Raw genomic sequence first — 19,964 nt, forward strand, 5'->3', positions numbered from 1 at the left:
GTCTCTGCCAGCTGCCGACGGCGGCATGCTAGAAGTTTTACCGCAAGACTACGAAAGCGGGTCGGAATTGTGACGTAGAGCTCGTAGCCGAGCTTTGAAGCAAAAAGGTGGGGCTCGTTGAGGGGAGAAACTTCACAGCCTTCGATCTCTCTATCTCTTTGATGGTTCGGCCTGCGTCGTTCGAGAATTGGGAGAGACCAGGCTGATGTCTGAGTAGGGCAGCTATGATTTGCGTTTGGTGCAGCCCGCAGCCCTGCTGTTATTATTGATGCCTGTCAAGTAAGTTCTTGGAGTGTTCGTATCACCGAGCGTCGGATTTAAGTTTACTAATTACAATTCAACTACGGATTATTGAAGGATGCGCTAACGTGTGGTTACAAAGTGAAGAGAGGACAAAAGCAAAGTGAAACAACAAGATCCGGGGCCGTAGCTCGGAGGAGAACCTTGCAAAGCGCCGTTACGTCCGCATCTTATCAGATTATCAGACAACCGGCACGCTGAAATCAAGTCATACCAGTGGGCAATGACGAGCTAGTTTAGCTAGTATAGAAGCGCTTGAGCCAATTACTCTTGCTCCAATTGGCGGCCTTACTATGCATACATTTGATTACCTAGTACTTGCAGGATCCCGTTGTTTGCACCAAGTAACGTCCAGATAATCAGATGGAGATATGTCCCATACCAATTATCGTGAATGCTAGGATATTTATTCCTGGTCGCAGGCAAACTCACTAATGTGCAGCACGGCAGCCCCGTAGAGCCGGTTCTGCACTACGCACCCCTTTCCGGACGGGACCTTGAACATGCCGTGATGGCCAATGGAAAACTCATCCTCGCCCTCGATGCGCACTCGCACCTTGCCCGCGGCCACGGAGCAGATGCGCATCCTATTCCTACCGACTTGCCATCGAACCGGTGAGCCCGAACTCACCACCTCCACCCGGAATGCCACATCGGCACTCACCCGCACCGACTGGTTGGTCAGATACGCCTTAGAAAATGCAATATTCTCCGGAGGTTCTGCCTCCTCGAGTGTCCGTGTCGCAGCGACAGCGGCAGAGGATCTGAGGCGGCCAGGCGCTATCTCCCAATCATCCATTTCGAGGTTGTCCGTTTCCTGGGTGGGTCTCGCCAAACTGACGTCTTTTAGTACCGGCACGGAGGAGGATTGAGATTGTATAGCAGCAGCGCCCTGGACTGATGCGCTAGGCGATTTGGAGATCGGTTGATGGACCTGCGTACTCAGTAGACCGGCCTCCTGGTCATGTTTTACTTCAGTTCTTCTGCTTGACACCTCTGATAGGGAGAGGGACTCATGAAGCAGAACCCTTTCCGATCGCCGAGGCCACTGATCTTGTGCAGAGTTTGTACCGGGAGTAATGGGATTCGGAGTCTGTGTTTCGGGCGGCGGTGCGAATGCAGTGTCACCGTGGTCGTGCGATCTCTGTTCGTCCGAAAATTTGAAGCTGCAGAAGGTTTGTTGGCCGTGATAGACACAATTTGCGCAGCCGATAATACGGGACCTGGCCCGAGGATCGGCCGCTCTTGATATGACAATGCACTCTCCGTACGGCCCTTTGTCGCCTTTCCGGCACCGGGAACATGGATTGGGTGGGCGCTCGCCAGTGACTTGAATTATTAGTGTCGAAATATCCAGCGCCTTCGCGTCGCGGAAGCCGTTCTTCAGAATCCAACCCTCATTCCAGCCCATGTCGCGCACCCTCGGGAGGCTGATGAGCTCAGGCACCCACCCCGAATTGGGACACACTTTGAATTTTGAAAGGTAAGGCCGAATATATTCCCATATTTCAGAGGCATTGGCCGACAGAGTCACTGTCGACACTGGGCCAGGGTCCTCAGGCCACTGTGGCTCCGGATCCGGAGGGCCCGTGGATAGCCCTAGGCCGGGCCGTTGTGAGACCACGGTGCCAGGTTCGTGCTTGGCGACCAAAAACCGCATCGAACCTTTGGCTTCAATCCTAGATAGTGTTCCGTCGAGGTTGTCGTTGAGAAGCTCGCCACGATGCTTTCTCTGTGAACACGATTAGCACAAGACGTTGGCCAACCGGCAAGAAGCACAGCAAAAGGGGCACGGAGATCTGTGCCCGATCACGCAACGTACACCGAAGTGAATCCCCAGTCCAGGCCGATTGTGATGGCCCGACCGACAGGATCGAATAGGGCAGAGCCACTCAAAATTAGGAGCGGCCCAGGTCTTGTAGCCATCTGGAATGGGCACTCCGCACGTGTTCTCGTCTGGTGTGTTAAGCATTAGTTTGCGCCGAGAGTCGTTTCGAGGACCCCTTACCATGGAACATAGTATATAAACGGCCCGATGGTGTCGTATAGAAACAACGATAGGTCGAGTCACTGTCTGCTTCGGTGAGGTCCTCCTCATCGTCTAGCCTCGCGGACGTTGTGGTGTGTTGAGGCTGTGGTCCACCTTCGTTGTCCGACAGAGGACTACTATCCACCGCCGGTACCTCCACCGTCGATACCTCGTTATCAGATCCAGCGATCAGCGGAAGAGGCCCGGCGTCAGTCATTTCCATGTCCGACCAAGTCTCATCCTCGCTTCCCCCCTGTGGATGGGTTGGATGAGGCTGACTCGTTAGTTGTTGCTCGGGCTCGTGGCTAGTTTGGCCATCTCCTTGGGTTATTGCGCTACCGACTCGGTTGGCAGTAAGTCGAGGTATTGCCATTGGCCCTTGCCCAGGTTTCGGCGGATTCCTTGAGACCACAATGGCATCTCGCTTCCCTGCATGCTTACCGACCACGGAAAATGTTCCGTTCCCGTCGTCATTCAGGAGGCAAGATGCATGTTTATCCTAGGAAAGAAGCATGGTCAGCGACGTCCTCGTCCCCTAGGTCGTAGATACCGAAAGTCATGGTATCAATGAGATGCCAGACTCACACTGAAGTGCTTTCCCAAGCCTTTCATGTAGACACGCAGTCGCCGGCAGGAGCGGATGGGGCAAACCCAAAAATTCTCCCGGACCGAGGAGTCAAGCTGATAACCATCAGGGAAAAGGGTGCCATGGCCTGGGACTAGACGACCGGAATCATCTAAACAAATTATTCCATCAGCCAACACTGCTCCGGCCAAGGCGGATATTCAGGGGTCCGGACATACTATACCAGAACCCATATGGGCGTCCACTGGGCGCCGTTTGGATGGCACTGATACCATCGCTACTTTTTGTGGAAGCGGCACCTTCGGGTCCGGCCCAATTCGAGAACGATGGGTTCTTAATTGCTTGCTGTAGCATATATTCAGCCATTGACGGCTTGCCCCTCGAAGCACCTCTAGGACCACCGTGACGGTGAGAGTCGGACCTCTTCGCGATGCCTGCGTTCCCCAACACCCCCGAGGTCATTTTATCTGAATCAAGATTAGTCTCTGTCTATTGATGCACCTTTGGGCGGTGCCGGCTTACTGTTGGTTGAGTTGTTAATTGCGTGGCCCGGGGTCTCAGCCGAGGGGGGCTGGGACTTCGGCGGGGAGATGGGTTTTCTCGGCGGCGACGCGGCATTAGACGTCGGGGTGTCAGTCTCCATGGACCCGCTAGCGAGCCCGGCAGGCGCAGACGGGGTAGTGTGGCTCGCAATTTCTCCGGTTTTATACGGAACCGGGTGTTTTTGGGAATGAACCAAGGACTGTGGACTCGCGGTCGGGGCCACCGGGGGAATAGGCACAACCGGACTGGTTGACGAGGATGGCGCACGAAGATAGTCCATGGGAGAGGCGGCCAGGCCAGGTAGTAGCAGCCCGGTCTTGCCAGTTCGTTTCATTTTCAGAGGCGGGCGAACCGTGGGCACGGAGCCAATGGCAGGGTCTCCAACTGGCTGTTCGCCGGAAGGGACAGAGGGAAGCTCTGGGCCATTCTCCACTGATGCCATCGGCACCATCGGCCTACCTAGTGTGGTATCGAGGGTTTAGAAACCGGGCAGCGCCCAGTGAGAGAGTTTTGAGACAGTCGTGGATGCAAACACCCAAGTTGTTCTCAAAGAAGCGATTTGAGACAAACATTAGTGGGAGAGTTCTGTGAAGAAACACAAAATTGGTGGGGCAGTATCCGTATGGGGCGTGGCAGTATCTGTTGTGAAACAGAGAGTATCATGCAGCCTTCAAAAACGAACAAACGGACATGGCGTCGATTTTGTTTGAGGGTTCAAGAGTTGGATCGTCGTCGCCTTCCACCCCTAGACGCGAGGTTGAGCGCGTAAAGCTGTCTTGGCTTACATGCACAAGGCGCACAGCTCTATCCGTATGCACGTGGGATCAGTAGATGGTGTAAATTACTACTTGTAGTGTCTAGATTCTTGGAAGGGGCGGATCTACCCCTAAATTACCTACCCAGCATTGGCCTGACAAAATACCTACTTAGTAGGTAAGCCCGCCCCGCGAAAACAAGCTTGCTCAAATACCAACAAATCGCACGCCAAACCTTGAGAAAAAGAAGAAAAAAAAGCCCAAAAAAAAATGTTTAGCTTCTCTTTGATTGAGCGTGTCATCCTTAGTGCAGGGGCCATGCTACTAAATAGTTGTTAGCAAGAATTGAACTTGGGACCTCGAGGATAGATCTTACGTACATCTTCTCTGTATCGTTATAAGTATAACACATGCCCGAAGGCAAAATACTTTGCCAAAGTTCTGACCTATATGCCCAGAGCAAAGCGGAGAAGGAAAGATACCTTACTAAGCAATAGCGGGGTGGGTATGCCATAGCAAGTACCCAGACAAAACACGGCCAATCTTCTCCAACTCCCAGCATCCCGGCAAATAGGTACTGTACCTGGCTGGAACAAATCCCCACACCTACTGCACCATCCTGACATTCATGATCCTAGCCCCAAAGGACTCTCTAATCATCACTCTTTCGACTGCAGTGGCTGCCACTGGATGCATGACTCCTGAGGAAGCAGGAATTGAGACAGCTGGTGCTAGGTCTGCTGTGCCCTACCCGTGCTACGCGTCACCACTTCTAGGTCCCTCCTGTCTTCTCTAACAAATGCTATGACCAATCATCATGAGTAAACGCAGCAAAGAATCCGGATTTATTCTAGATTGGTTATGTTCCAAAGATTTTCGCCTACCTAGCAGGCAAGAAAGGGATGAAATTGCACAGCAGATAGGCTAGGACCAGGAGATAGTCAGGAAGTGTGCCAAGCACGTGCGATTCGAGCTTAGCAAGTCCATTACTAATTGCGCAACTCTCCGCGAGGTAGCAATGCTCCATAACTGGGTTACCTCAAGCGACAGCCATCTCGATCCTACGAACAAAGAGAAGGCGATATTGTCTGAGCGGACTGGCCTAAGTATGGCCGCCATCTCCTCCTGGTTTCAGAAAACCAAAAGGAAGGCCATCATATCCAGCCAACTTCAGTCTTCTGATCCTCGACCAAGACGAAAGCGTCTTACTAAGGACTCGGAAGCTAGAGCCGTTCTGGAAGGTGGGGTTAAGGCTCATAACGGTTACCTTTGGCCAACGAAAGAAGAAATTCTCTCGCTTTTGCAGCAGTCGGGCTGCTCGGAATCGCAAACCATTAATTGGTTCACTAACCGGCGGCGCAACGCGAAGAAGGAGCTTGAGCGTGCTTTTGATAACCCTCGAGGGTTTGTGGCTCGATACGGACATGGAGTAACCGAAACCCTCGAAGAATTCTTCGCAGCCAGTGTCCAGTACAAATCGCTCCCTGAAGAAGGGAAGAAGGTCGTTGGAAAGCTAACCGGCCTCGGCGCTAGTTCGGTTGCCCAATGCTATGGTGAGTACAAAGAAAGAGCCCCACTAGGTGTACGCACATTTTCCACTATTTGTACGCACTTTCCTGATATATATCCGTATGTTGCGCCAGACAGCCCTACCTGCCAAGTCAATGCTGCTATTGTTTCTATTACCATTGCCGTCGCCGTCGATGTTGCTGCCGCTGTTGCTGGTGCTATCGCTGTCGCTCCTGGTGTTGCTGTCGGTGTTAGCGTTGTGGTGAGCATTAATTAGCGTCGCCATTGCTATTGCTACCGTTGTTGTCGTTGGCTGCTATTGGCGACGGTGGCAACGGCAATCAGCAGCAATGGCAGCACTGCTGTAGAAATGACCTGGGAGTGAACATAGAGGATGCACCTGGAAAGTGCGTACAAATAGTGGAAAATGTGCGTACACCTAGTGGAGCTCCAAAGAAAAGCGCCGTTTGATCAACGCAGACGCCTTTAGTACAGATGTACCCAAGCCAAATCGAAGTAGTGGGGAAGAAGATGGAGATTGCAAAGAAGACAGAGAAGTCGACGACCCTGTAATTCAGGACGATGCCGCACGAAAACAACGAAACCGGCGGAGCAGTTAACACGAAGACACGTGGAACTGTCGAGATCAAGATGTCGGATATGACCGAGGTGGAGTTTGCCGGCGGCAGAGGAGTCTCTGCTGCTACCTCGTACTCTACATCAGACTCCAGAAACTTCGGCCAACATATGTCTGAGAATTCCACCCCTACCCTCAGACACCAAGAGTCCCATAAAGGCCACAATGGCCACTGCGTGGACAGGAGCTCACAGCAGCATGGCGCCGGTGCCAAGCAGGTCGCGGCTGATTCCGTCTTCGACCAATTCTCTGGTAACTTGCACGGCCATCCGGGGACACGTCCCGCAGACCAGGACTTCCTCGGCATTCCGCAGCTCTCTAGGCACACAGTCCATGCTGTCAGCCGCGGAAGAGCAGGTTGCGATAGCCTTCCCTACATCCAAGACAACCAAGGTTGCAACTCGGCGATGGGCTGACACACGCAGGTCTGGCTTCGGCTGCAGCAGCCGCCTACATCGGCTCCTCTAACAACACTGGCACCGACGCAAGCGCAACAGCCTGTACCCATCAGCGCAGCCCGTTCGGCTGGAGTTGGCCGCTCAAGTGCTTTCTATCACCGTCGATGCTGCACCTTCCGATGATACGCGGCTGTCGAAGAAGCTGAAGCAATCCGAGTCATCTAACAGCGCATCCCCGGCCATCAACAGCGCATCCCTGGCCATCAACAGCGCATCCCCGCCCATCAACAGCGCATCCCCGCCTATCAACAGCGCATCCCCGCCCATCAACAGCAAGATCAACTTCACGCACAAGTTCGTGCAGCATCAACGCCGCATGGTAAACCTCGAAACCGAAGTCGAGCCACTATTGCGCAGTTACCCCGGTGTTCGATCTGCTATTGCCCTTGGTTGGAAGCAGAGAATTATCGCATTCGTCACACCCGATACTGTTTCCGCAAGTAAATTACAACAGCAGTTGCAATATCAAGCTGAGCCCTCTGTGGTGCCAGATCTAGTATTTGCGCTTGAAAACCTTCCACTGGCGGCGGGCGGAGGAGTAGTTGATTTCGAGACCCTCCTATCAACCACGGTATATAGCTGTCTTCAAAAAGGAGAAGGATTCGGCTGTCTATATTGCGACAAGTCGTTCCGTACGGAAGCTCGCGCTATGAGGCATCTGCGAGATCACACGGGACCATTCTTCATCTGTTCCGTACCCGATTGTCGAGCACACATCGGCGAATTTCGTATGAGCCGGAAGCTGCTGCACTCTCACATGCATAGACACAAGAAACAGGGCTATCCAGGTCTGAAGGATCTCCCGGGAAATCTTCAACCGCGAATACCTGATGTTGACGACAACTGGGTACGAACCCCCCAAGAGATCCAGGACCATATTGCCAAGCTATTGGCCCAGAGAGTGAGACCCAATGCCATTCGCGACGACAACGAAACGCTACCAATTGTGGATATGGAGCTGTCTTTGGAAGAAAGCAACCGATGCGAATGGTACAGCATGTTGAAACAACAGGCTACTTCTCTAACTGAGTCTGGCGCTACAAGACCAACCAGTATCACAAGAGAGAGACAAGCAGAAGTATTGTCATAATCTGGGCAAAGTTGAAAAGGGTATGTTATAATTAATGCAATATGAAAGTCGCTAATTCAGGCATAATTAGAGCTTTTGGCTGGACTTCAAGCAAACTTTGGCAACTGGGGCAAAATGTGCCTCGGTCCTCGGCCTTCCCTAGGCTGGGTAACTGAACGTTGTCCCCGGAATGCTCGGCTGGACTGGGCTACAGCAAAGGTCACAAGAAACCGACCGAAGACAAACATCGACTTTGAAATACGATGCGTTGAATGTGCTCAAGAATTTGCATTGTACGAGCTGTATCAACCTTCAACATTCTGGCAGACGATGGCGACGACAAGACAATATGCAACCAACAAGACTGTCCTCATCCTCGAATATATCGGGCACTTTACTGTCCACGTCATGTTGTGTTGCATACGGTAGCGGCTTGCCCTTCGTCTTAGAAAGAGGAACAGCAAGGTCATATTTCCAGCCAAATTCGGGCCAACACAGTCTGGGCATTGGACAAGTCATCACTGTTTGAGCTTTTCCTGAACAGGACAAGACTTCCAAACATCCCAAGGTTTTTTGCCCTCGATTTGGAAGGGCATCTTTCGAAGGACCCGCCTGTAGTTGAACAGGCTGCTGCAATCAACGTTGATTCAATGAAGGAAAAGGACTATCAGTTCTTATTCAACGTTAACATCAACAATCCCCAGCACCTCAACAACAAAACGGAGTCCCAAGAAACCAGAGATTTTGGCCAAACCCTTCTAGGGTTTGGCAAATCCAGCTATTGGCATTACAACAAAGACGCATTGTCAGGCATACGGGTTGACCCTACTCAAGCAGCTACACTCATCAAAGAAAGTGGGATCACATGCGACGACTACATTATTGTCTGGCATAAAACCCGAGCGGATGTTACTGCGTTGAGACACATACTCTCAGAAGCTGGTTTTCACGGGGTTATGCCTCCAGATGACCATATCATCCGTTTGAACTACCTTTTTCGGCATAACGTCGAATTGCCCAAAGGGGTGAAGTGTGGTCTTGAGTTCCTCTTTTCTACTTTCTTTCCTACACATCCCTTGCGACTCAGTCACCATGACGCCCTGATTGACAGCAAGAAGGCTGCCCTTATGGCCTTATTGGCAGAAAAGCTGTGCAAGGGAGAGGGCACAGCAGATTTGCATGGTACTGGATAACGTCTGCCACACAACCCTCCTCGTGTTTTGCCTACCGTCGAAATTCGGTGTCTAACGGTTGTTGGCGGAACTGTTACGTCGGTCGGTGCCTTGCAAAGGCACCCCACGCTCAGGGTCCAGGAAAGCCCAGTGGCTGAGTTGGTGGCTTGAAGTGATCAACTTTTGTAATTAGTACGGTCCTGCCCTGCGGGGTAAGGAAGGTTCAGCTGGCCCGGTCAGTCGGGCCCGACGGGGTCCCCCGCGCCGCGAAGGGACCACTGGGTAGCCCTGAGTTAAAGGTCGTGATGGTCTGCCCGAATGTTACGAGGGCAGGCTTCAATAGAAGTTTTGACTGCGAGGCTCCTTGAGACAGTTTCGTACCCGATTTCTTAGTGATTCTGTCCTGACCGCACTCTCAGTCGGAACCCATGCCAATTAGCCACCTCGTACAAGTCAGTCGGACTGATCACCGCCGTGCCTCCGTCCCGCTGCCTACCTGGGTCCTACGACCCGTGACAGAAACAGCAGCATAAATTCTGCCCCTTCATGTTCAATTAAACAGTGGCTGGGAGTTTCCCAAGGTGTATGTCGCTAGCAAGTACAAGAGGGTTGTGAAGGTCGTGCCGAGCCTAAGATTTCACTGCGTCGGAGGTGTCGGGCCAAGGGCCCCAAGGTACGTACCCGCCTTTGGAAAGCAAGTACATACCCTGCATCCATCCTGACCTCGAATATCACCTTGAAGGCTCGTGCAATAGAGCCTAGTCGAGGCACATGCATTCTCTCCTTTAATAAGGCTTCGAGAAGGCTGTGAGGTGGAACTAACTTCACTGCTGCCCTGAAGAACTAACCACTGTTTCGCTCCACTGCCTCTGGTTCGTGGCCTTTGCAGGCCGTTTCAACCCCACGAACCCATGAACGCATTCAACGAACCTCAATGATGCAGGTCTTCTCACAGAGCGGTACAGTATGCTCCGAGAAGAAGCCCTCCCCCCTGGCACGGGCAAAACCAAGGCCTCAGAAGACATCCTCGGTACGGTTGAACTCCTCCACATACGCCTCGTTCACCAGCTGCCTCCCCTCAACCCACCTCCACAGCGCATCGTAGTCCCGGCACTGGTGCTCCGTGTCCCAGAGGAGGCCCGCCCGCGTGGTCCGCTCCAGCGGGCTCAGGGCCATGTACTCGGCCGAGTAGTGCTGCGTCCAGTCCAGGCCCAGCGCCTCCCCCGAGGCTGAGCCGTCGGCCGGGTCGAAGGATGGGTTGGTGAAGGTGTAGTTGAACCAGTGATCGATCGTCACGTCCCCGCTACACATGATGGACTGGCGGAGGTAGTCGAGACAGTGGTCTGTTTGTTCGGAGGGTTGTCAACCGTTAGCAAGTTACCTGGGATGCAAGAAAGGTTTCTACGGGATACGTAAGACCGGAAGATACAGGGATATCGGCACCAGTACTCACTTTTGTGCATGCGAACTTCCGCCTCGGTCTTCTCTGGGAAGTAGTGCTTGCTAGTCGCAACAAATCAGCAAACTGCTCAACGTATCTGTGGCTGCTGGAGATTGAAGACGTACCCATAGTAAGACTTTCGAAGGACATCCTATACCAGAGAGCGGGTGGAACATTAGATACACTAGTCCATCCATAGAGAGCAGATCATCTGGACTTACTAGGCAATGCATCTGATGAAACACGCTCACACCGTAGAGGTAGTACCCGGGATCGTAATAAAGCTCCAAGGTAGGAACATTCCTCTTCGCCTCGTCCAGGGGAAGCCGGACGTGTCCAGCGCTAGCTATTGTCGTTATTAGCTCGTCGGATATCCCTCCCCAGCTCGGTAGGAAATCACCCGGGGGGGACTTACGGCCGGTCAAGTTCTTCCACGCTGCATCCAGCTCGGCAGACGTCTCGTCTTCCATGTGGAAGAGTTCCTCGCGCTTGAAACGCTTGTTGACATATCGCACCGCCTCCCACGCCGGAGCTTTGTGGATTGGAGTCAGTCGGTCCATAGGAGTTCGATCAATATCGGTTGGCCGCCCGGGGGGGGGGGGGGACTAACAGTAAGGTCGGTTGGACTTGCTGGTTATCTGTGGCCACCACATGAACACCACGATGCAGAGCAACGTGGCCAAGAAGATGTTCAAGACGACCAGAGCCCGGATCGCTCTGACTTGCTTCCTGCATCTCAGCGATGTGGTTTCGTAGTCGGCACATGGCCGTTCAAACTCGGCTGCCTCGGGTCCAGGCGCGGGTCCAGGCGCGGACCCGCGGAGTGGTTCGTACTTCTGAGATGGCATGGTTGGGAAGAAAACAGACGAGGAAGTCTGATATCGCAAGGTGAGGGTGCCCCATGGTCGGAAAATGAATGCGTATAAATTAGGATTGCCAACGACGCCCCGTCCCCCCTATTGTCTGTTGTCCGAAAAAGGGTCTGAATAAGAGCCGCCGCCGCCAACCTAGCGACTAAGCATTCCTTTGTTCCCGAACGAACACTCAAAAAGACAACTCGACACGCGCCACCCCCGTCACATTATAACTGGTAGCCAGGTAGGTGCACCCAAGGAATTAGAGGTAAGTAGAGTGATCATCCATCATAAAAACATACCACCCTTGCCTGGCAACCAAAGCCTCAATGTAAACACAAGAAGTGACCCACTACAACGCCCATGGCCCAAATATTGGGTTGGAAAAGAAGGATCCAACACAAACATACAGTCACGCCACACCCCGCTATAAAACTTTCCTAGATATTGAATTACTACATGGGTACACCTCAAGACGGCGGAACCAACAGCCCCCATTCCAACCAGGGCTTACTTCACCTCATCATGTTTGCTTTTTCTTCGCCTCTTCATACTCGTCCGCGTCCCCATCCTCGTCGTCGCTGTCCCCGTCAATCAGGCTGTCCCTCGCCCTCCGGCTCTTGCGCAGCCTCATCTCGCCCCTCTCGCGCATGGCCTCGCGGATCTTCTTGGATGCCTCGTCGAAGCCCTCCTTGCTGTCGAGGGTCGTGAATCCGCTGACGGGGAACGCCGCCGACCCGAACGCGCCCCCGCCGCTGCTGCTCCTGCTGCGGCTGCGGCTCCGCGACGGCGGCCGCGTCGCAAACATCTGCACCTGCCCGATGTTGCTGAACGACTCGTTGCGCGGGATCGCCCTGCTCGACTGCGTCGTGTTCCGCCGCGCCACGTGGGGCGGCGTCTCGACGCCTTCCGCGTATCCGCCGGCGGAGGATACTTCGCTGTCACGGCGCCTGAAGCTGGGTCGCGCGGGTGAAGGCGGCCCGCTCTCGGCCCTGATGACGTCCCCGACGAGGCGGGTATGTTCGAAGTCGGGGAACATGTTGGGCCCAAGCGTGTTGATGACATCCGTCACCTGCTTGCTGAGTTCTACTCGGCGCTCTCGGAGATGGCTGATGTTGTAGCTTGACGACGGGTTGATGCACATGACCAGCGGCCGCAGAGACTTGAAGATATCCATGCCTATTTCACCGAATCGGAGCGCCGCGAAGGTGATTGCCGGGAAGAAAACCCAGCCCGCTAAGAAAACGAGCCAGATGGGAACCCATTCGGGCACGCGGCCCCAAAGACGATCTTGGTAGACTTTGTAGGCCAAAAGAGAAGTGTAAAAGTTGTAGAGAACGGGTGCGAATGCCATAGCCACCAGGATCTTCCAGGTAGCCATGACGTCCCTCCCCTGGATCTTGACCGTCGAGGCTGCGAGAGCCGTCTTGGCCTTCTGCCGGCTGATAGTCCTCGTCGCGATAAAGACGGGTGCGAAGAGGACCAGGCCAGGAAGCACGCCGGCTGAAAGGACGAGGAGTTTTGCCAGTCGGTAGAAGAACGTGAGGACGACCTTCGGCCACGACAACCTGGCGTACCCGACCTGATGGTCGCGGATGCTGAGATACCTGAGCTGCCTGTTGTATTCTTTCACTGACTCTTGTAGGTGAACAATCCGCGCATCGTCCTTGTACTTCTCGTAGCCCATGGCGAGTCGCCGGTTGAGCTCGACCACGATGGGAAGCGGCAGCTTCTTTCCAGTTGGGCTGTAGAGCCGCCGCGCTGCCTGGATAACCATCAGGGTGTCGTAGTCCGGAGTGGAAACTGTAACGGCGCTCAAGGCTGAGTGTACGATGTCCAAGAGCTGGCCGATAGCGTCGCGCCTCTGATTATTCTTGTACATGTCCACGAGCTTATTCGGTACCTCGAATGGAGAGCCGAACTCGATGACAGCCCGAGAACGGAACTTGTGGGCGTGGAAGTAGTTCATGCCGACGGGTACGATCTTGAGCCCGCAATCAGGGCTTTCCGCAAGCGCACCCAGGGCCATGATGGCGACACCGGCCTTCAGGGGAAGAAGCTCGGTGCGGTCATGGCTGCCGCCTTCCGGGAATATTCCAACGCAGCCCCCCGACTTTAGACGGTCGAAAACGGCCTGGTACACCTTGGTCTGGTCGATATGGGGCGCCACCTTGTATTTCGTCCCTGTAAAGCCCTCCTTACAGCCGTTGACACCTTTGTTTGTGAAGCTCCCGTTTTCATCGACGTCGTCCCGGCCGGTGAGCTGCATGATCGGCACTTTGCTCTTGAAGGCCCGCTTGATGCGGATCTCCTCGGGCCCGAGGATTTTGGCGATGTCGACGCTTGAACCACTCTGGCCTTTGGTGGATGGAAGGAATATCATGCCCCCGACCTCGGCTTGGGTCTCAAAGTTTGTACCTATCCCGCGGATAAGGGTCGGGTCGTTGATCGGGTCGGGGAGATAGATGGTGCCGGGCCCAGGCTTCGCCGCATCTTGCGCCCTTCCCACGGGGACGGAGCCGACCTGGCGGGAAGCCCATCCCATGAATCCGTGAACGGATTTCTGGGCGATGAGAAGCGAGACTCGTCGCTTGGACTCGTTTCGTAGCGTGCGCTGGAGAATCAGAGCGTCGACGAACTGTAGCAAAATACGTCAAAAATGTGCTCCATGTCGAATAGCCGGCTCCGAGGGGAATGGGAAGAGCCTACCTGGTTTGCGTGCGGTGCCACGACGAAAAGGACAGGGCCCTGCCGAGGGACCTTCCACGAGCCTCGGGGGTGGACTTCCCGGAAGAAGAGGTCGGCGAGGACCGACATGGTCCACAGGAAAGAGTCATATTTCCAGTTGCTCATAGGATAGAGCTCCTTTGTGGGCGTGGGAGAGCGCGCATCCTGGGGAGGCACACTTGCCTCGGGCGCGTTATTAGATGGCATGATAAATAGAAGGGGGGTATCACTCGAGGGATTTCGATCAATTTCTCATTAAAACAAAAACAAAAAAACACAAAGAGGTATAGTATAGATCAAGAGAATGCAGCACAGCAATGGCAACCCGGTGACTTTCCGATAGGGCTGGTCTCCATTCACGCAAATAAAGCGAGGGGCATTGCAAAGCTAAGCGGGCAGGAATCGAAGAGCTTGGAATGCAGTTGGTGCGAAGATAGGAGATACGAGATGCAAGGACTGTTGGAAGATGTCATCCAAGCATCCCTTGAGCACGGGGCATGGCGGGGGTGCTGTGGCTTGCATGGCTAGGTAGGTTGCATGGCTTGACACCCCGGCCGGGGATTATCCATAAACCTACCTCTTATGACGTTCCTCAACAAAAGTAAAAGTAAAAATATAACAGCCCATCGATGCCAGATGTCCGGAAATATGTATAGCGCCTGCACCAATATTGAGGCAGACAGATGGAGGAGGTAATACGAAATAGCGCAGCGCTGTTGACCGCGGTGGTCAGGGAGAGGGAACTCCTAGAGAGGCTACCCACGAACCATGGATAACAACGCACATCATGTGATGTTGGTGGTCTAGAGAATACATACCTAGTACCTACAGAGTAATTACAGGAGAGCAAACAGGCAATAGTCCCTTCACCGTTTCGCCTTTCCCTTACCCTTACCCTTCTTCTTCTCCTCGGGCAAGCTGACCTTGCCGTCCTCTAGCTCGCCCTGCTCGACCTTCCCCTCGTTCTCAAGCTCCTTCAGCTTCTCCTGCCCGCTGATGAACATGCTCAGGTCACGATTCGTATCCTTCAGGTCCTCGTTCTCCGCCTGCAGCTCGTCCATCCTCTTCCTCGCCGCCTCGAGCTCCCGGTTGACGTGGCCGATGCGCTCCATGAGGCCCTCGCCCACCTTCTTCTCCTCCTGGAGCGCCTTCCCCAGGCTGCGCGCCAGCTCCGTCGACTTGCCGGCCTTGGTGCGCTCGCGCCCGAGCTCCCGCTCCAGCGACGGGATCGCCTCCTCCCTCAGCGCCCTGTGCTCGGCCCTCAGCGCCGACAACTCCTTCATCGCCTCCTGGGCCTGCGCCGAGGCCGTCTCCGCCACGGTCACGGCCTTAGCGGCCTTGTCGGCGGCCTTGTTGACCATCTCCTCAAAGTAGACCCGCTGGCTCTCCAGCTGGCTCGTCAGGAGGTGCGTGTATTCCATGCCGATGCGGTCCAGCTTCGCTCGGGGCACGACGTCCTCGTCACCGGTATAACCCCCGTCGTCCGACCCGTGTCCCGACCGTGGTCGTCGGCGCGTGTTGTTGCTCGGCAGCTCCACCACTTTCCCGTCGCCCTTGTCCCGGATTAGCCGGTGCACCCACATGTCGCCGGCGTAGTCCCAGACGTGCTGTGTCTCGAGCTCCAGGCTGAAACTATGTGCCGTCTCCTTCCAGTGATCCTTGGCATGCCCGCCCTTGTACCGGCCGCAGCCGACGTAGCCACATATGAGGCAGATCCACAAGTCCGATGTGCAATCGCAGACACTGCAAAGATTAGACACGCCGGATCCGAAAGGCTGCATGTAGGGGTTGTCCGGGTCGTATATATTCTGACTTGAGCCCGACTCTGCCGCTGTCAACGATGGGTTGGTGGCGCGACAGACAGGGCAGCCCGACCCCTTCCAAGTCTGTAGGCAGGTACAGTGGAAGACGTGCTGGCATAGGATGGTCATCAGGCCTGTAGTATCGTCCATCCGCTCGAGGCACACGGTACAGGTAGGGAGTTCGATGAGGTTCGGAGTGGGCGGCGGAAAGGGCTTGAGGGAGTTGACGACCGCAGAGGAGGAGGCTGACCCGAACCGGTCGGCCTTGCTCTCTGGATTGTTGTTCTTTTGCAGGCTCGGCGTCTCGACAGTAATCGACTTGATAAACGTGACGTGGCAGATCTCGGCCTTCTCTAGGTTAGCATCATGGGGGAACAAAAAGCACGCAGACAGAATCGACTCACTTCCATGCTGTTGAAAACCTTCCCATCGAACTCCTTCCGCCATTCCTTTGCGCGGGCATTATCCCGGAACTTCATGAGGACCATGTACCGGTTCATCCTGCTCGTCATGACCATCCTGTAGTGGCTGACATCTCCTCTCCATTTCTCACCTACGAAGCCGAGGAAATCGCTGGGTGACAAATAACTCGGCACAGATGGAATACAAAGCATAGTGCAGTCGTCGTCCTCGGTAGTTGCTCCATCTCCGCCCACGTCATCCCCACCCTCCCCAGAGCCTCTCGGCTGCGACGCCGCATCGAGGGCGTAGGGCTCATCGGTCTCGCGGTAGAGGTGTACGATGCCCCAGCCAATTTCCGTGTTCTTCGTCTCCAGTGGTATATAGCTTCCCTTCGTGGCTTGCCCAGGGCCTCCGAGGTTGGGTCCCAACGAGGCCGCTGGCGCGGCGTGTGCCTCTCCCTCCATCGAGCCCATGGGCTCACCTCCCTCCTTCCCTTGCCACTTATCCAGGTCGAAGCTCTCGATGCTCAGCGGCCCGAAGCGCCAGTCCCGTCCGGCCGTGCGCGGTCCTATGCCAGCGGCAAATCCGGGAGCGGGTATACTCTTAGACCGGGCCCGCCACTGCCTCTCGCTGAGGAAGGCGATGTTGCGGTCGTCGTTGTCGCCGTGCGCGGTCGCCCTTAGTGCACCACAGTCTATAACACCCGTGACCGGAGGAGTACGCTGAGGCTGGCCGTTCGTAGAGGAGCGCGAGGTTTCGTCGGGGTAGTCGGATGCTCTTCTCCGGGGCCGCGATGGTAGCTCCCTTTTTCGCGGGTGGGCGGGTAGGTCTTCAAAGACACTAGAACTCTGCGAGGGGATCCAAACACGGTCGTCCGCGCCAAAGCCTCCGCTGGTATTGGGATCGGAGGTCGGATACAGTTCGAATTTCAAATGATAATAGTAGGACGGCATAGCCTAGATTCCGTGAAATTGCCGGCCCGTCTCGGCCTCGCACAGATGGTACCTATTGTGGAAGGATTAGGACAGGCGACGGCTTCTGGCTTCTGGCTTCTAGCTTCTGGCGTTTGCGCAAGGTCGAGAGCTGATGGTTGTGGCAAAACTGCTGCGGGTCGGCGATTGTCAGGGAGGCAATGGTATTTCTACCTTTTGAGTGTCCGAAAACCCGTGAGCATGCTTCTTCATGCCTTCAGATAGCTCGCAAACTGTCTTTGGCTGAGGGCGTGAAGCTTCATATGCCATGTTAAGTCACTACCTACACTGGGGTAGTTCAGGTAGGTACATTAGGTAGGTAAGTAGTCGAGGAAGCAGAGATAGCGTGATCATCCGGCCCAGAAACTTAGGTTGGCGGGCATTTGCAACCTCAGTGGGGTACCCCGCCATCGATGCCCACTCTCTATACCTAGCTGCTGTGGATCGGTCATCAATCATCATGGACCTACGCACTACGGATTGATTACTTTCTGCCATTCATTCACACATTGTTCACGACGTAGACCAAATGGATCGAGTTTGTTTGTCAGACTTCAAATGAGTCGATTGCCACATTGTGGGCTGGCGCTGGGCTGGCGCTCCTCTGTAGCTAGAATAATGCCCCAACTGAAGACATACGCCCCATACCAGTGTCAATGCCGCGGAACGCCTTTACAAAATCCTGCCAAAACCAAACCAGATTGCTGCGCGTTGCTTACTGACCACCACGAAGACGCAGCACCAAGTGAAGGGTGCTCTCCTTCTGGATGTTGTAATCAGACAGCGTCCGGCCATCCTCAAGCTGCTTACCAGCAAAGATCAATCGCTGTTGGTCAGGCGGGATACCCTCCTTGTCCTGGATCTTCGACTTGACGTTGTCGATCGTATCCGACGATTCGACTTCCAGGGTAATCGTCTTTCCGGTCAACGTCTTGACGAAGATCTGCATGCCACCACGGAGCCGGAGTACCAAGTGAAGGGTGCTCTCCTTCTGGATATTGTAGTCTGACAGGGTCCGGCCATCCTCAAGCTGCTTGCCAGCAAAGATAAGTCGCTGCTGGTCAGGCGGGATGCCCTCCTTGTCTTGGATCTTCGACTTCACGTTGTCAATCGTGTCCGACGACTCGACCTCGAGCGTGATAGTCTTGCCGGTGAGTGTCTTAACAAAAATCTGCATACCACCGCGGAGTCGGAGAACGAGGTGAAGGGTGGATTCTTTCTGGATGTTGTAATCCGAGAGGGTTCGGCCATCTTCGAGTTGCTTGCCAGCGAAGATCAGGCGCTGCTGGTCCGGAGGAATGCCCTCCTTGTCCTGAATCTTCGACTTGACATTGTCGATGGTATCGGAGGACTCGACCTCAAGGGTGATCGTCTTGCCTGTGAGGGTCTTGACGAAGATTTGCATACCGCCACGGAGACGGAGGACAAGATGCAGGGTCGACTCCTTCTGGATGTTGTAATCGGAGAGAGTGCGGCCGTCCTCAAGCTGCTTTCCGGCAAAGATCAGGCGCTGCTGGTCCGGAGGAATGCCCTCCTTGTCCTGGATCTTCGACTTGACATTGTCGATAGTATCCGACGATTCCACCTCAAGGGTGATGGTCTTTCCAGTGACTGAGAACCAGTTAGCTACAACTCTAGACTAGGCGTCGCCACCATAAAATGGCGGTTGAATCATCGGATGCGCGCGGGGAGATAACTTACGAGTCTTGACGAAGATCTGCATGCTGGGCGAGGTTCTTGGAGGTTCTTAGGGATCGAGATTGATGGGGTATGGTACGTGGAATTTTTATGACGATGAAGAGGCGGCAGAGTTTGCAGGTTGTTTATGGGATAGTAGGATGTAGGAGGATACGAGTTGAGTTGGGGGAGAGGGGATTTAAATAGGCGGGTACCTTGGTTGCTAAGGAAGGCGAGAAACGCTCCGGAGGGGGCGCAGTGAATGGCGGGATCTATTGGTCGTCCTTGCCTAAGGGCGCTACGTAATTCGTCGGAGTCTCTTTTGGGCTAGCGTCATTGGCTGTGATTCATCCTTGATCCGTTGAAACCGGCGAAGGCGACGAATCGAAGGGAACATGCCGGAATCGTCGAGCAGCCTGGGCCCTCGGTTCCCACCACTCTATTATTGCTTGTCACCCTTGGATTGTAGGTAGCTTCTTCTACTTTTCATTCACGATAAGGCTGCGAAAAGGGGGTAGCTGCCTAGTTCCCTGTTCTAAACCTGCCCTGCCTTAGCCACCGCCTACCCCGCCTCCCCATCCTCCACGCTCAAGAACCGGAATCGCCGAAACCGCCCGTGTCACCCACCACCTGGATACCAAGGCAGAAAATGAGTCCTCGCCTGGCTTCGAGGAGGAGGTGATGTGTAAGCTTGCTTGCTTGTGTAACCTTGTTTGTGGCTCACTCGAAATTATTGAGGTTATTCCGCACATGGAAGGCTCAGCTGGAAATATCCTAGCCTCTTGCTGCATTTTCCAGGCAATCATGAAAGGTTGCGGAGGTACCTTGGTAGGCAGCAGACCACGTGCAGGGTCTCGCCCAAGCCCGCCCCTCCACCGCCTCTCAACCAACCTCACCCAAAGGTACCTAGGTAGGCAGGAGGTATTGCAAACCTCTAAATCCATCATCATCATATACCTATCTAGGTATCCATCATACCTTGCAGGAGAAAATTGCTTCCCGTTTGCTATTGTTGCTCGGGTCGCATGTGAC

At 54.4% G+C, this 19,964-nt stretch overlaps 7 protein-coding genes across 7 annotated transcripts; 2 read left to right on the plus strand and 5 right to left on the minus strand.

The window, feature by feature from the left end:
* Window positions 1-706: 706 nt before the first annotated feature.
* Window positions 707-3,269, minus strand: QBC33DRAFT_450576 (uncharacterized protein; the record flags this gene model as incomplete). Its single annotated transcript, XM_060424567.1, has 5 exons — window positions 707-2,032; window positions 2,123-2,303; window positions 2,458-2,828; window positions 2,915-3,066; window positions 3,134-3,269. 5 exons carry the CDS (start codon window positions 3,267-3,269, stop codon window positions 707-709), a joined length of 2,166 nt encoding a protein of 721 aa, XP_060283894.1.
* Window positions 3,270-4,282: 1,013 nt separating this feature from the next.
* On the minus strand, window positions 4,283-4,709 carry QBC33DRAFT_536975 (uncharacterized protein; the record flags this gene model as incomplete). The annotated part of the gene is made up of 2 exons (XM_060427759.1): window positions 4,594-4,709; window positions 4,283-4,537 (listed from the first exon to the last, which is right to left on the minus strand). Coding segments are annotated over exons 1-2 (185 nt in total), but the record flags the coding sequence as incomplete, so codon positions are not given.
* A 1,452-nt stretch (window positions 4,710-6,161) lies between these two features.
* QBC33DRAFT_54156 (uncharacterized protein) lies at window positions 6,162-8,058 on the plus strand. The gene is made up of 3 exons (XM_060428172.1): window positions 6,162-6,552; window positions 6,904-7,927; window positions 7,978-8,058. The coding sequence occupies exons 1-2, from the start codon at window positions 6,525-6,527 to the stop codon at window positions 7,905-7,907; spliced, it is 1,032 nt and encodes a 343-aa protein (XP_060283896.1). The 5' UTR covers window positions 6,162-6,524; the 3' UTR covers window positions 7,908-7,927; window positions 7,978-8,058.
* Window positions 8,059-8,076: 18 nt separating this feature from the next.
* On the plus strand, window positions 8,077-9,079 carry QBC33DRAFT_577937 (uncharacterized protein; the record flags this gene model as incomplete). The annotated part of the gene is made up of 2 exons (XM_060431023.1): window positions 8,077-8,179; window positions 8,385-9,079. The coding sequence occupies 2 exons, from the start codon at window positions 8,077-8,079 to the stop codon at window positions 9,077-9,079; spliced, it is 798 nt and encodes a 265-aa protein (XP_060283897.1).
* A 496-nt stretch (window positions 9,080-9,575) lies between these two features.
* QBC33DRAFT_53466 (uncharacterized protein) lies at window positions 9,576-11,611 on the minus strand. The gene is made up of 6 exons (XM_060427552.1): window positions 11,110-11,611; window positions 10,915-11,031; window positions 10,721-10,845; window positions 10,625-10,650; window positions 10,512-10,561; window positions 9,576-10,401 (listed from the first exon to the last, which is right to left on the minus strand). Exons 1-6 carry the CDS (start codon window positions 11,345-11,347, stop codon window positions 10,073-10,075), a joined length of 885 nt encoding a protein of 294 aa, XP_060283898.1. The 5' UTR covers window positions 11,348-11,611; the 3' UTR covers window positions 9,576-10,072.
* Window positions 11,612-14,616, minus strand: QBC33DRAFT_53465 (uncharacterized protein). Its single transcript, XM_060427551.1, has 2 exons — window positions 14,063-14,616; window positions 11,612-13,991 (listed from the first exon to the last, which is right to left on the minus strand). The coding sequence occupies exons 1-2, from the start codon at window positions 14,285-14,287 to the stop codon at window positions 11,877-11,879; spliced, it is 2,340 nt and encodes a 779-aa protein (XP_060283899.1). The 5' UTR covers window positions 14,288-14,616; the 3' UTR covers window positions 11,612-11,876.
* Window positions 14,617-14,946: 330 nt separating this feature from the next.
* On the minus strand, window positions 14,947-17,237 carry QBC33DRAFT_450676 (uncharacterized protein; the record flags this gene model as incomplete). The annotated part of the gene is made up of 2 exons (XM_060424573.1): window positions 14,947-16,230; window positions 16,287-17,237. 2 exons carry the CDS (start codon window positions 17,235-17,237, stop codon window positions 14,947-14,949), a joined length of 2,235 nt encoding a protein of 744 aa, XP_060283900.1.
* Window positions 17,238-19,964: the final 2,727 nt, after the last annotated feature.

This window comes from Phialemonium atrogriseum, assembly GCF_030411735.1.
Source record: "Phialemonium atrogriseum strain 8032-3 unplaced genomic scaffold QBC33scaffold_11, whole genome shotgun sequence".
In the NCBI taxonomy this organism is placed as follows: Eukaryota; Fungi; Ascomycota; class Sordariomycetes; order Cephalothecales; family Cephalothecaceae; genus Phialemonium; species Phialemonium atrogriseum.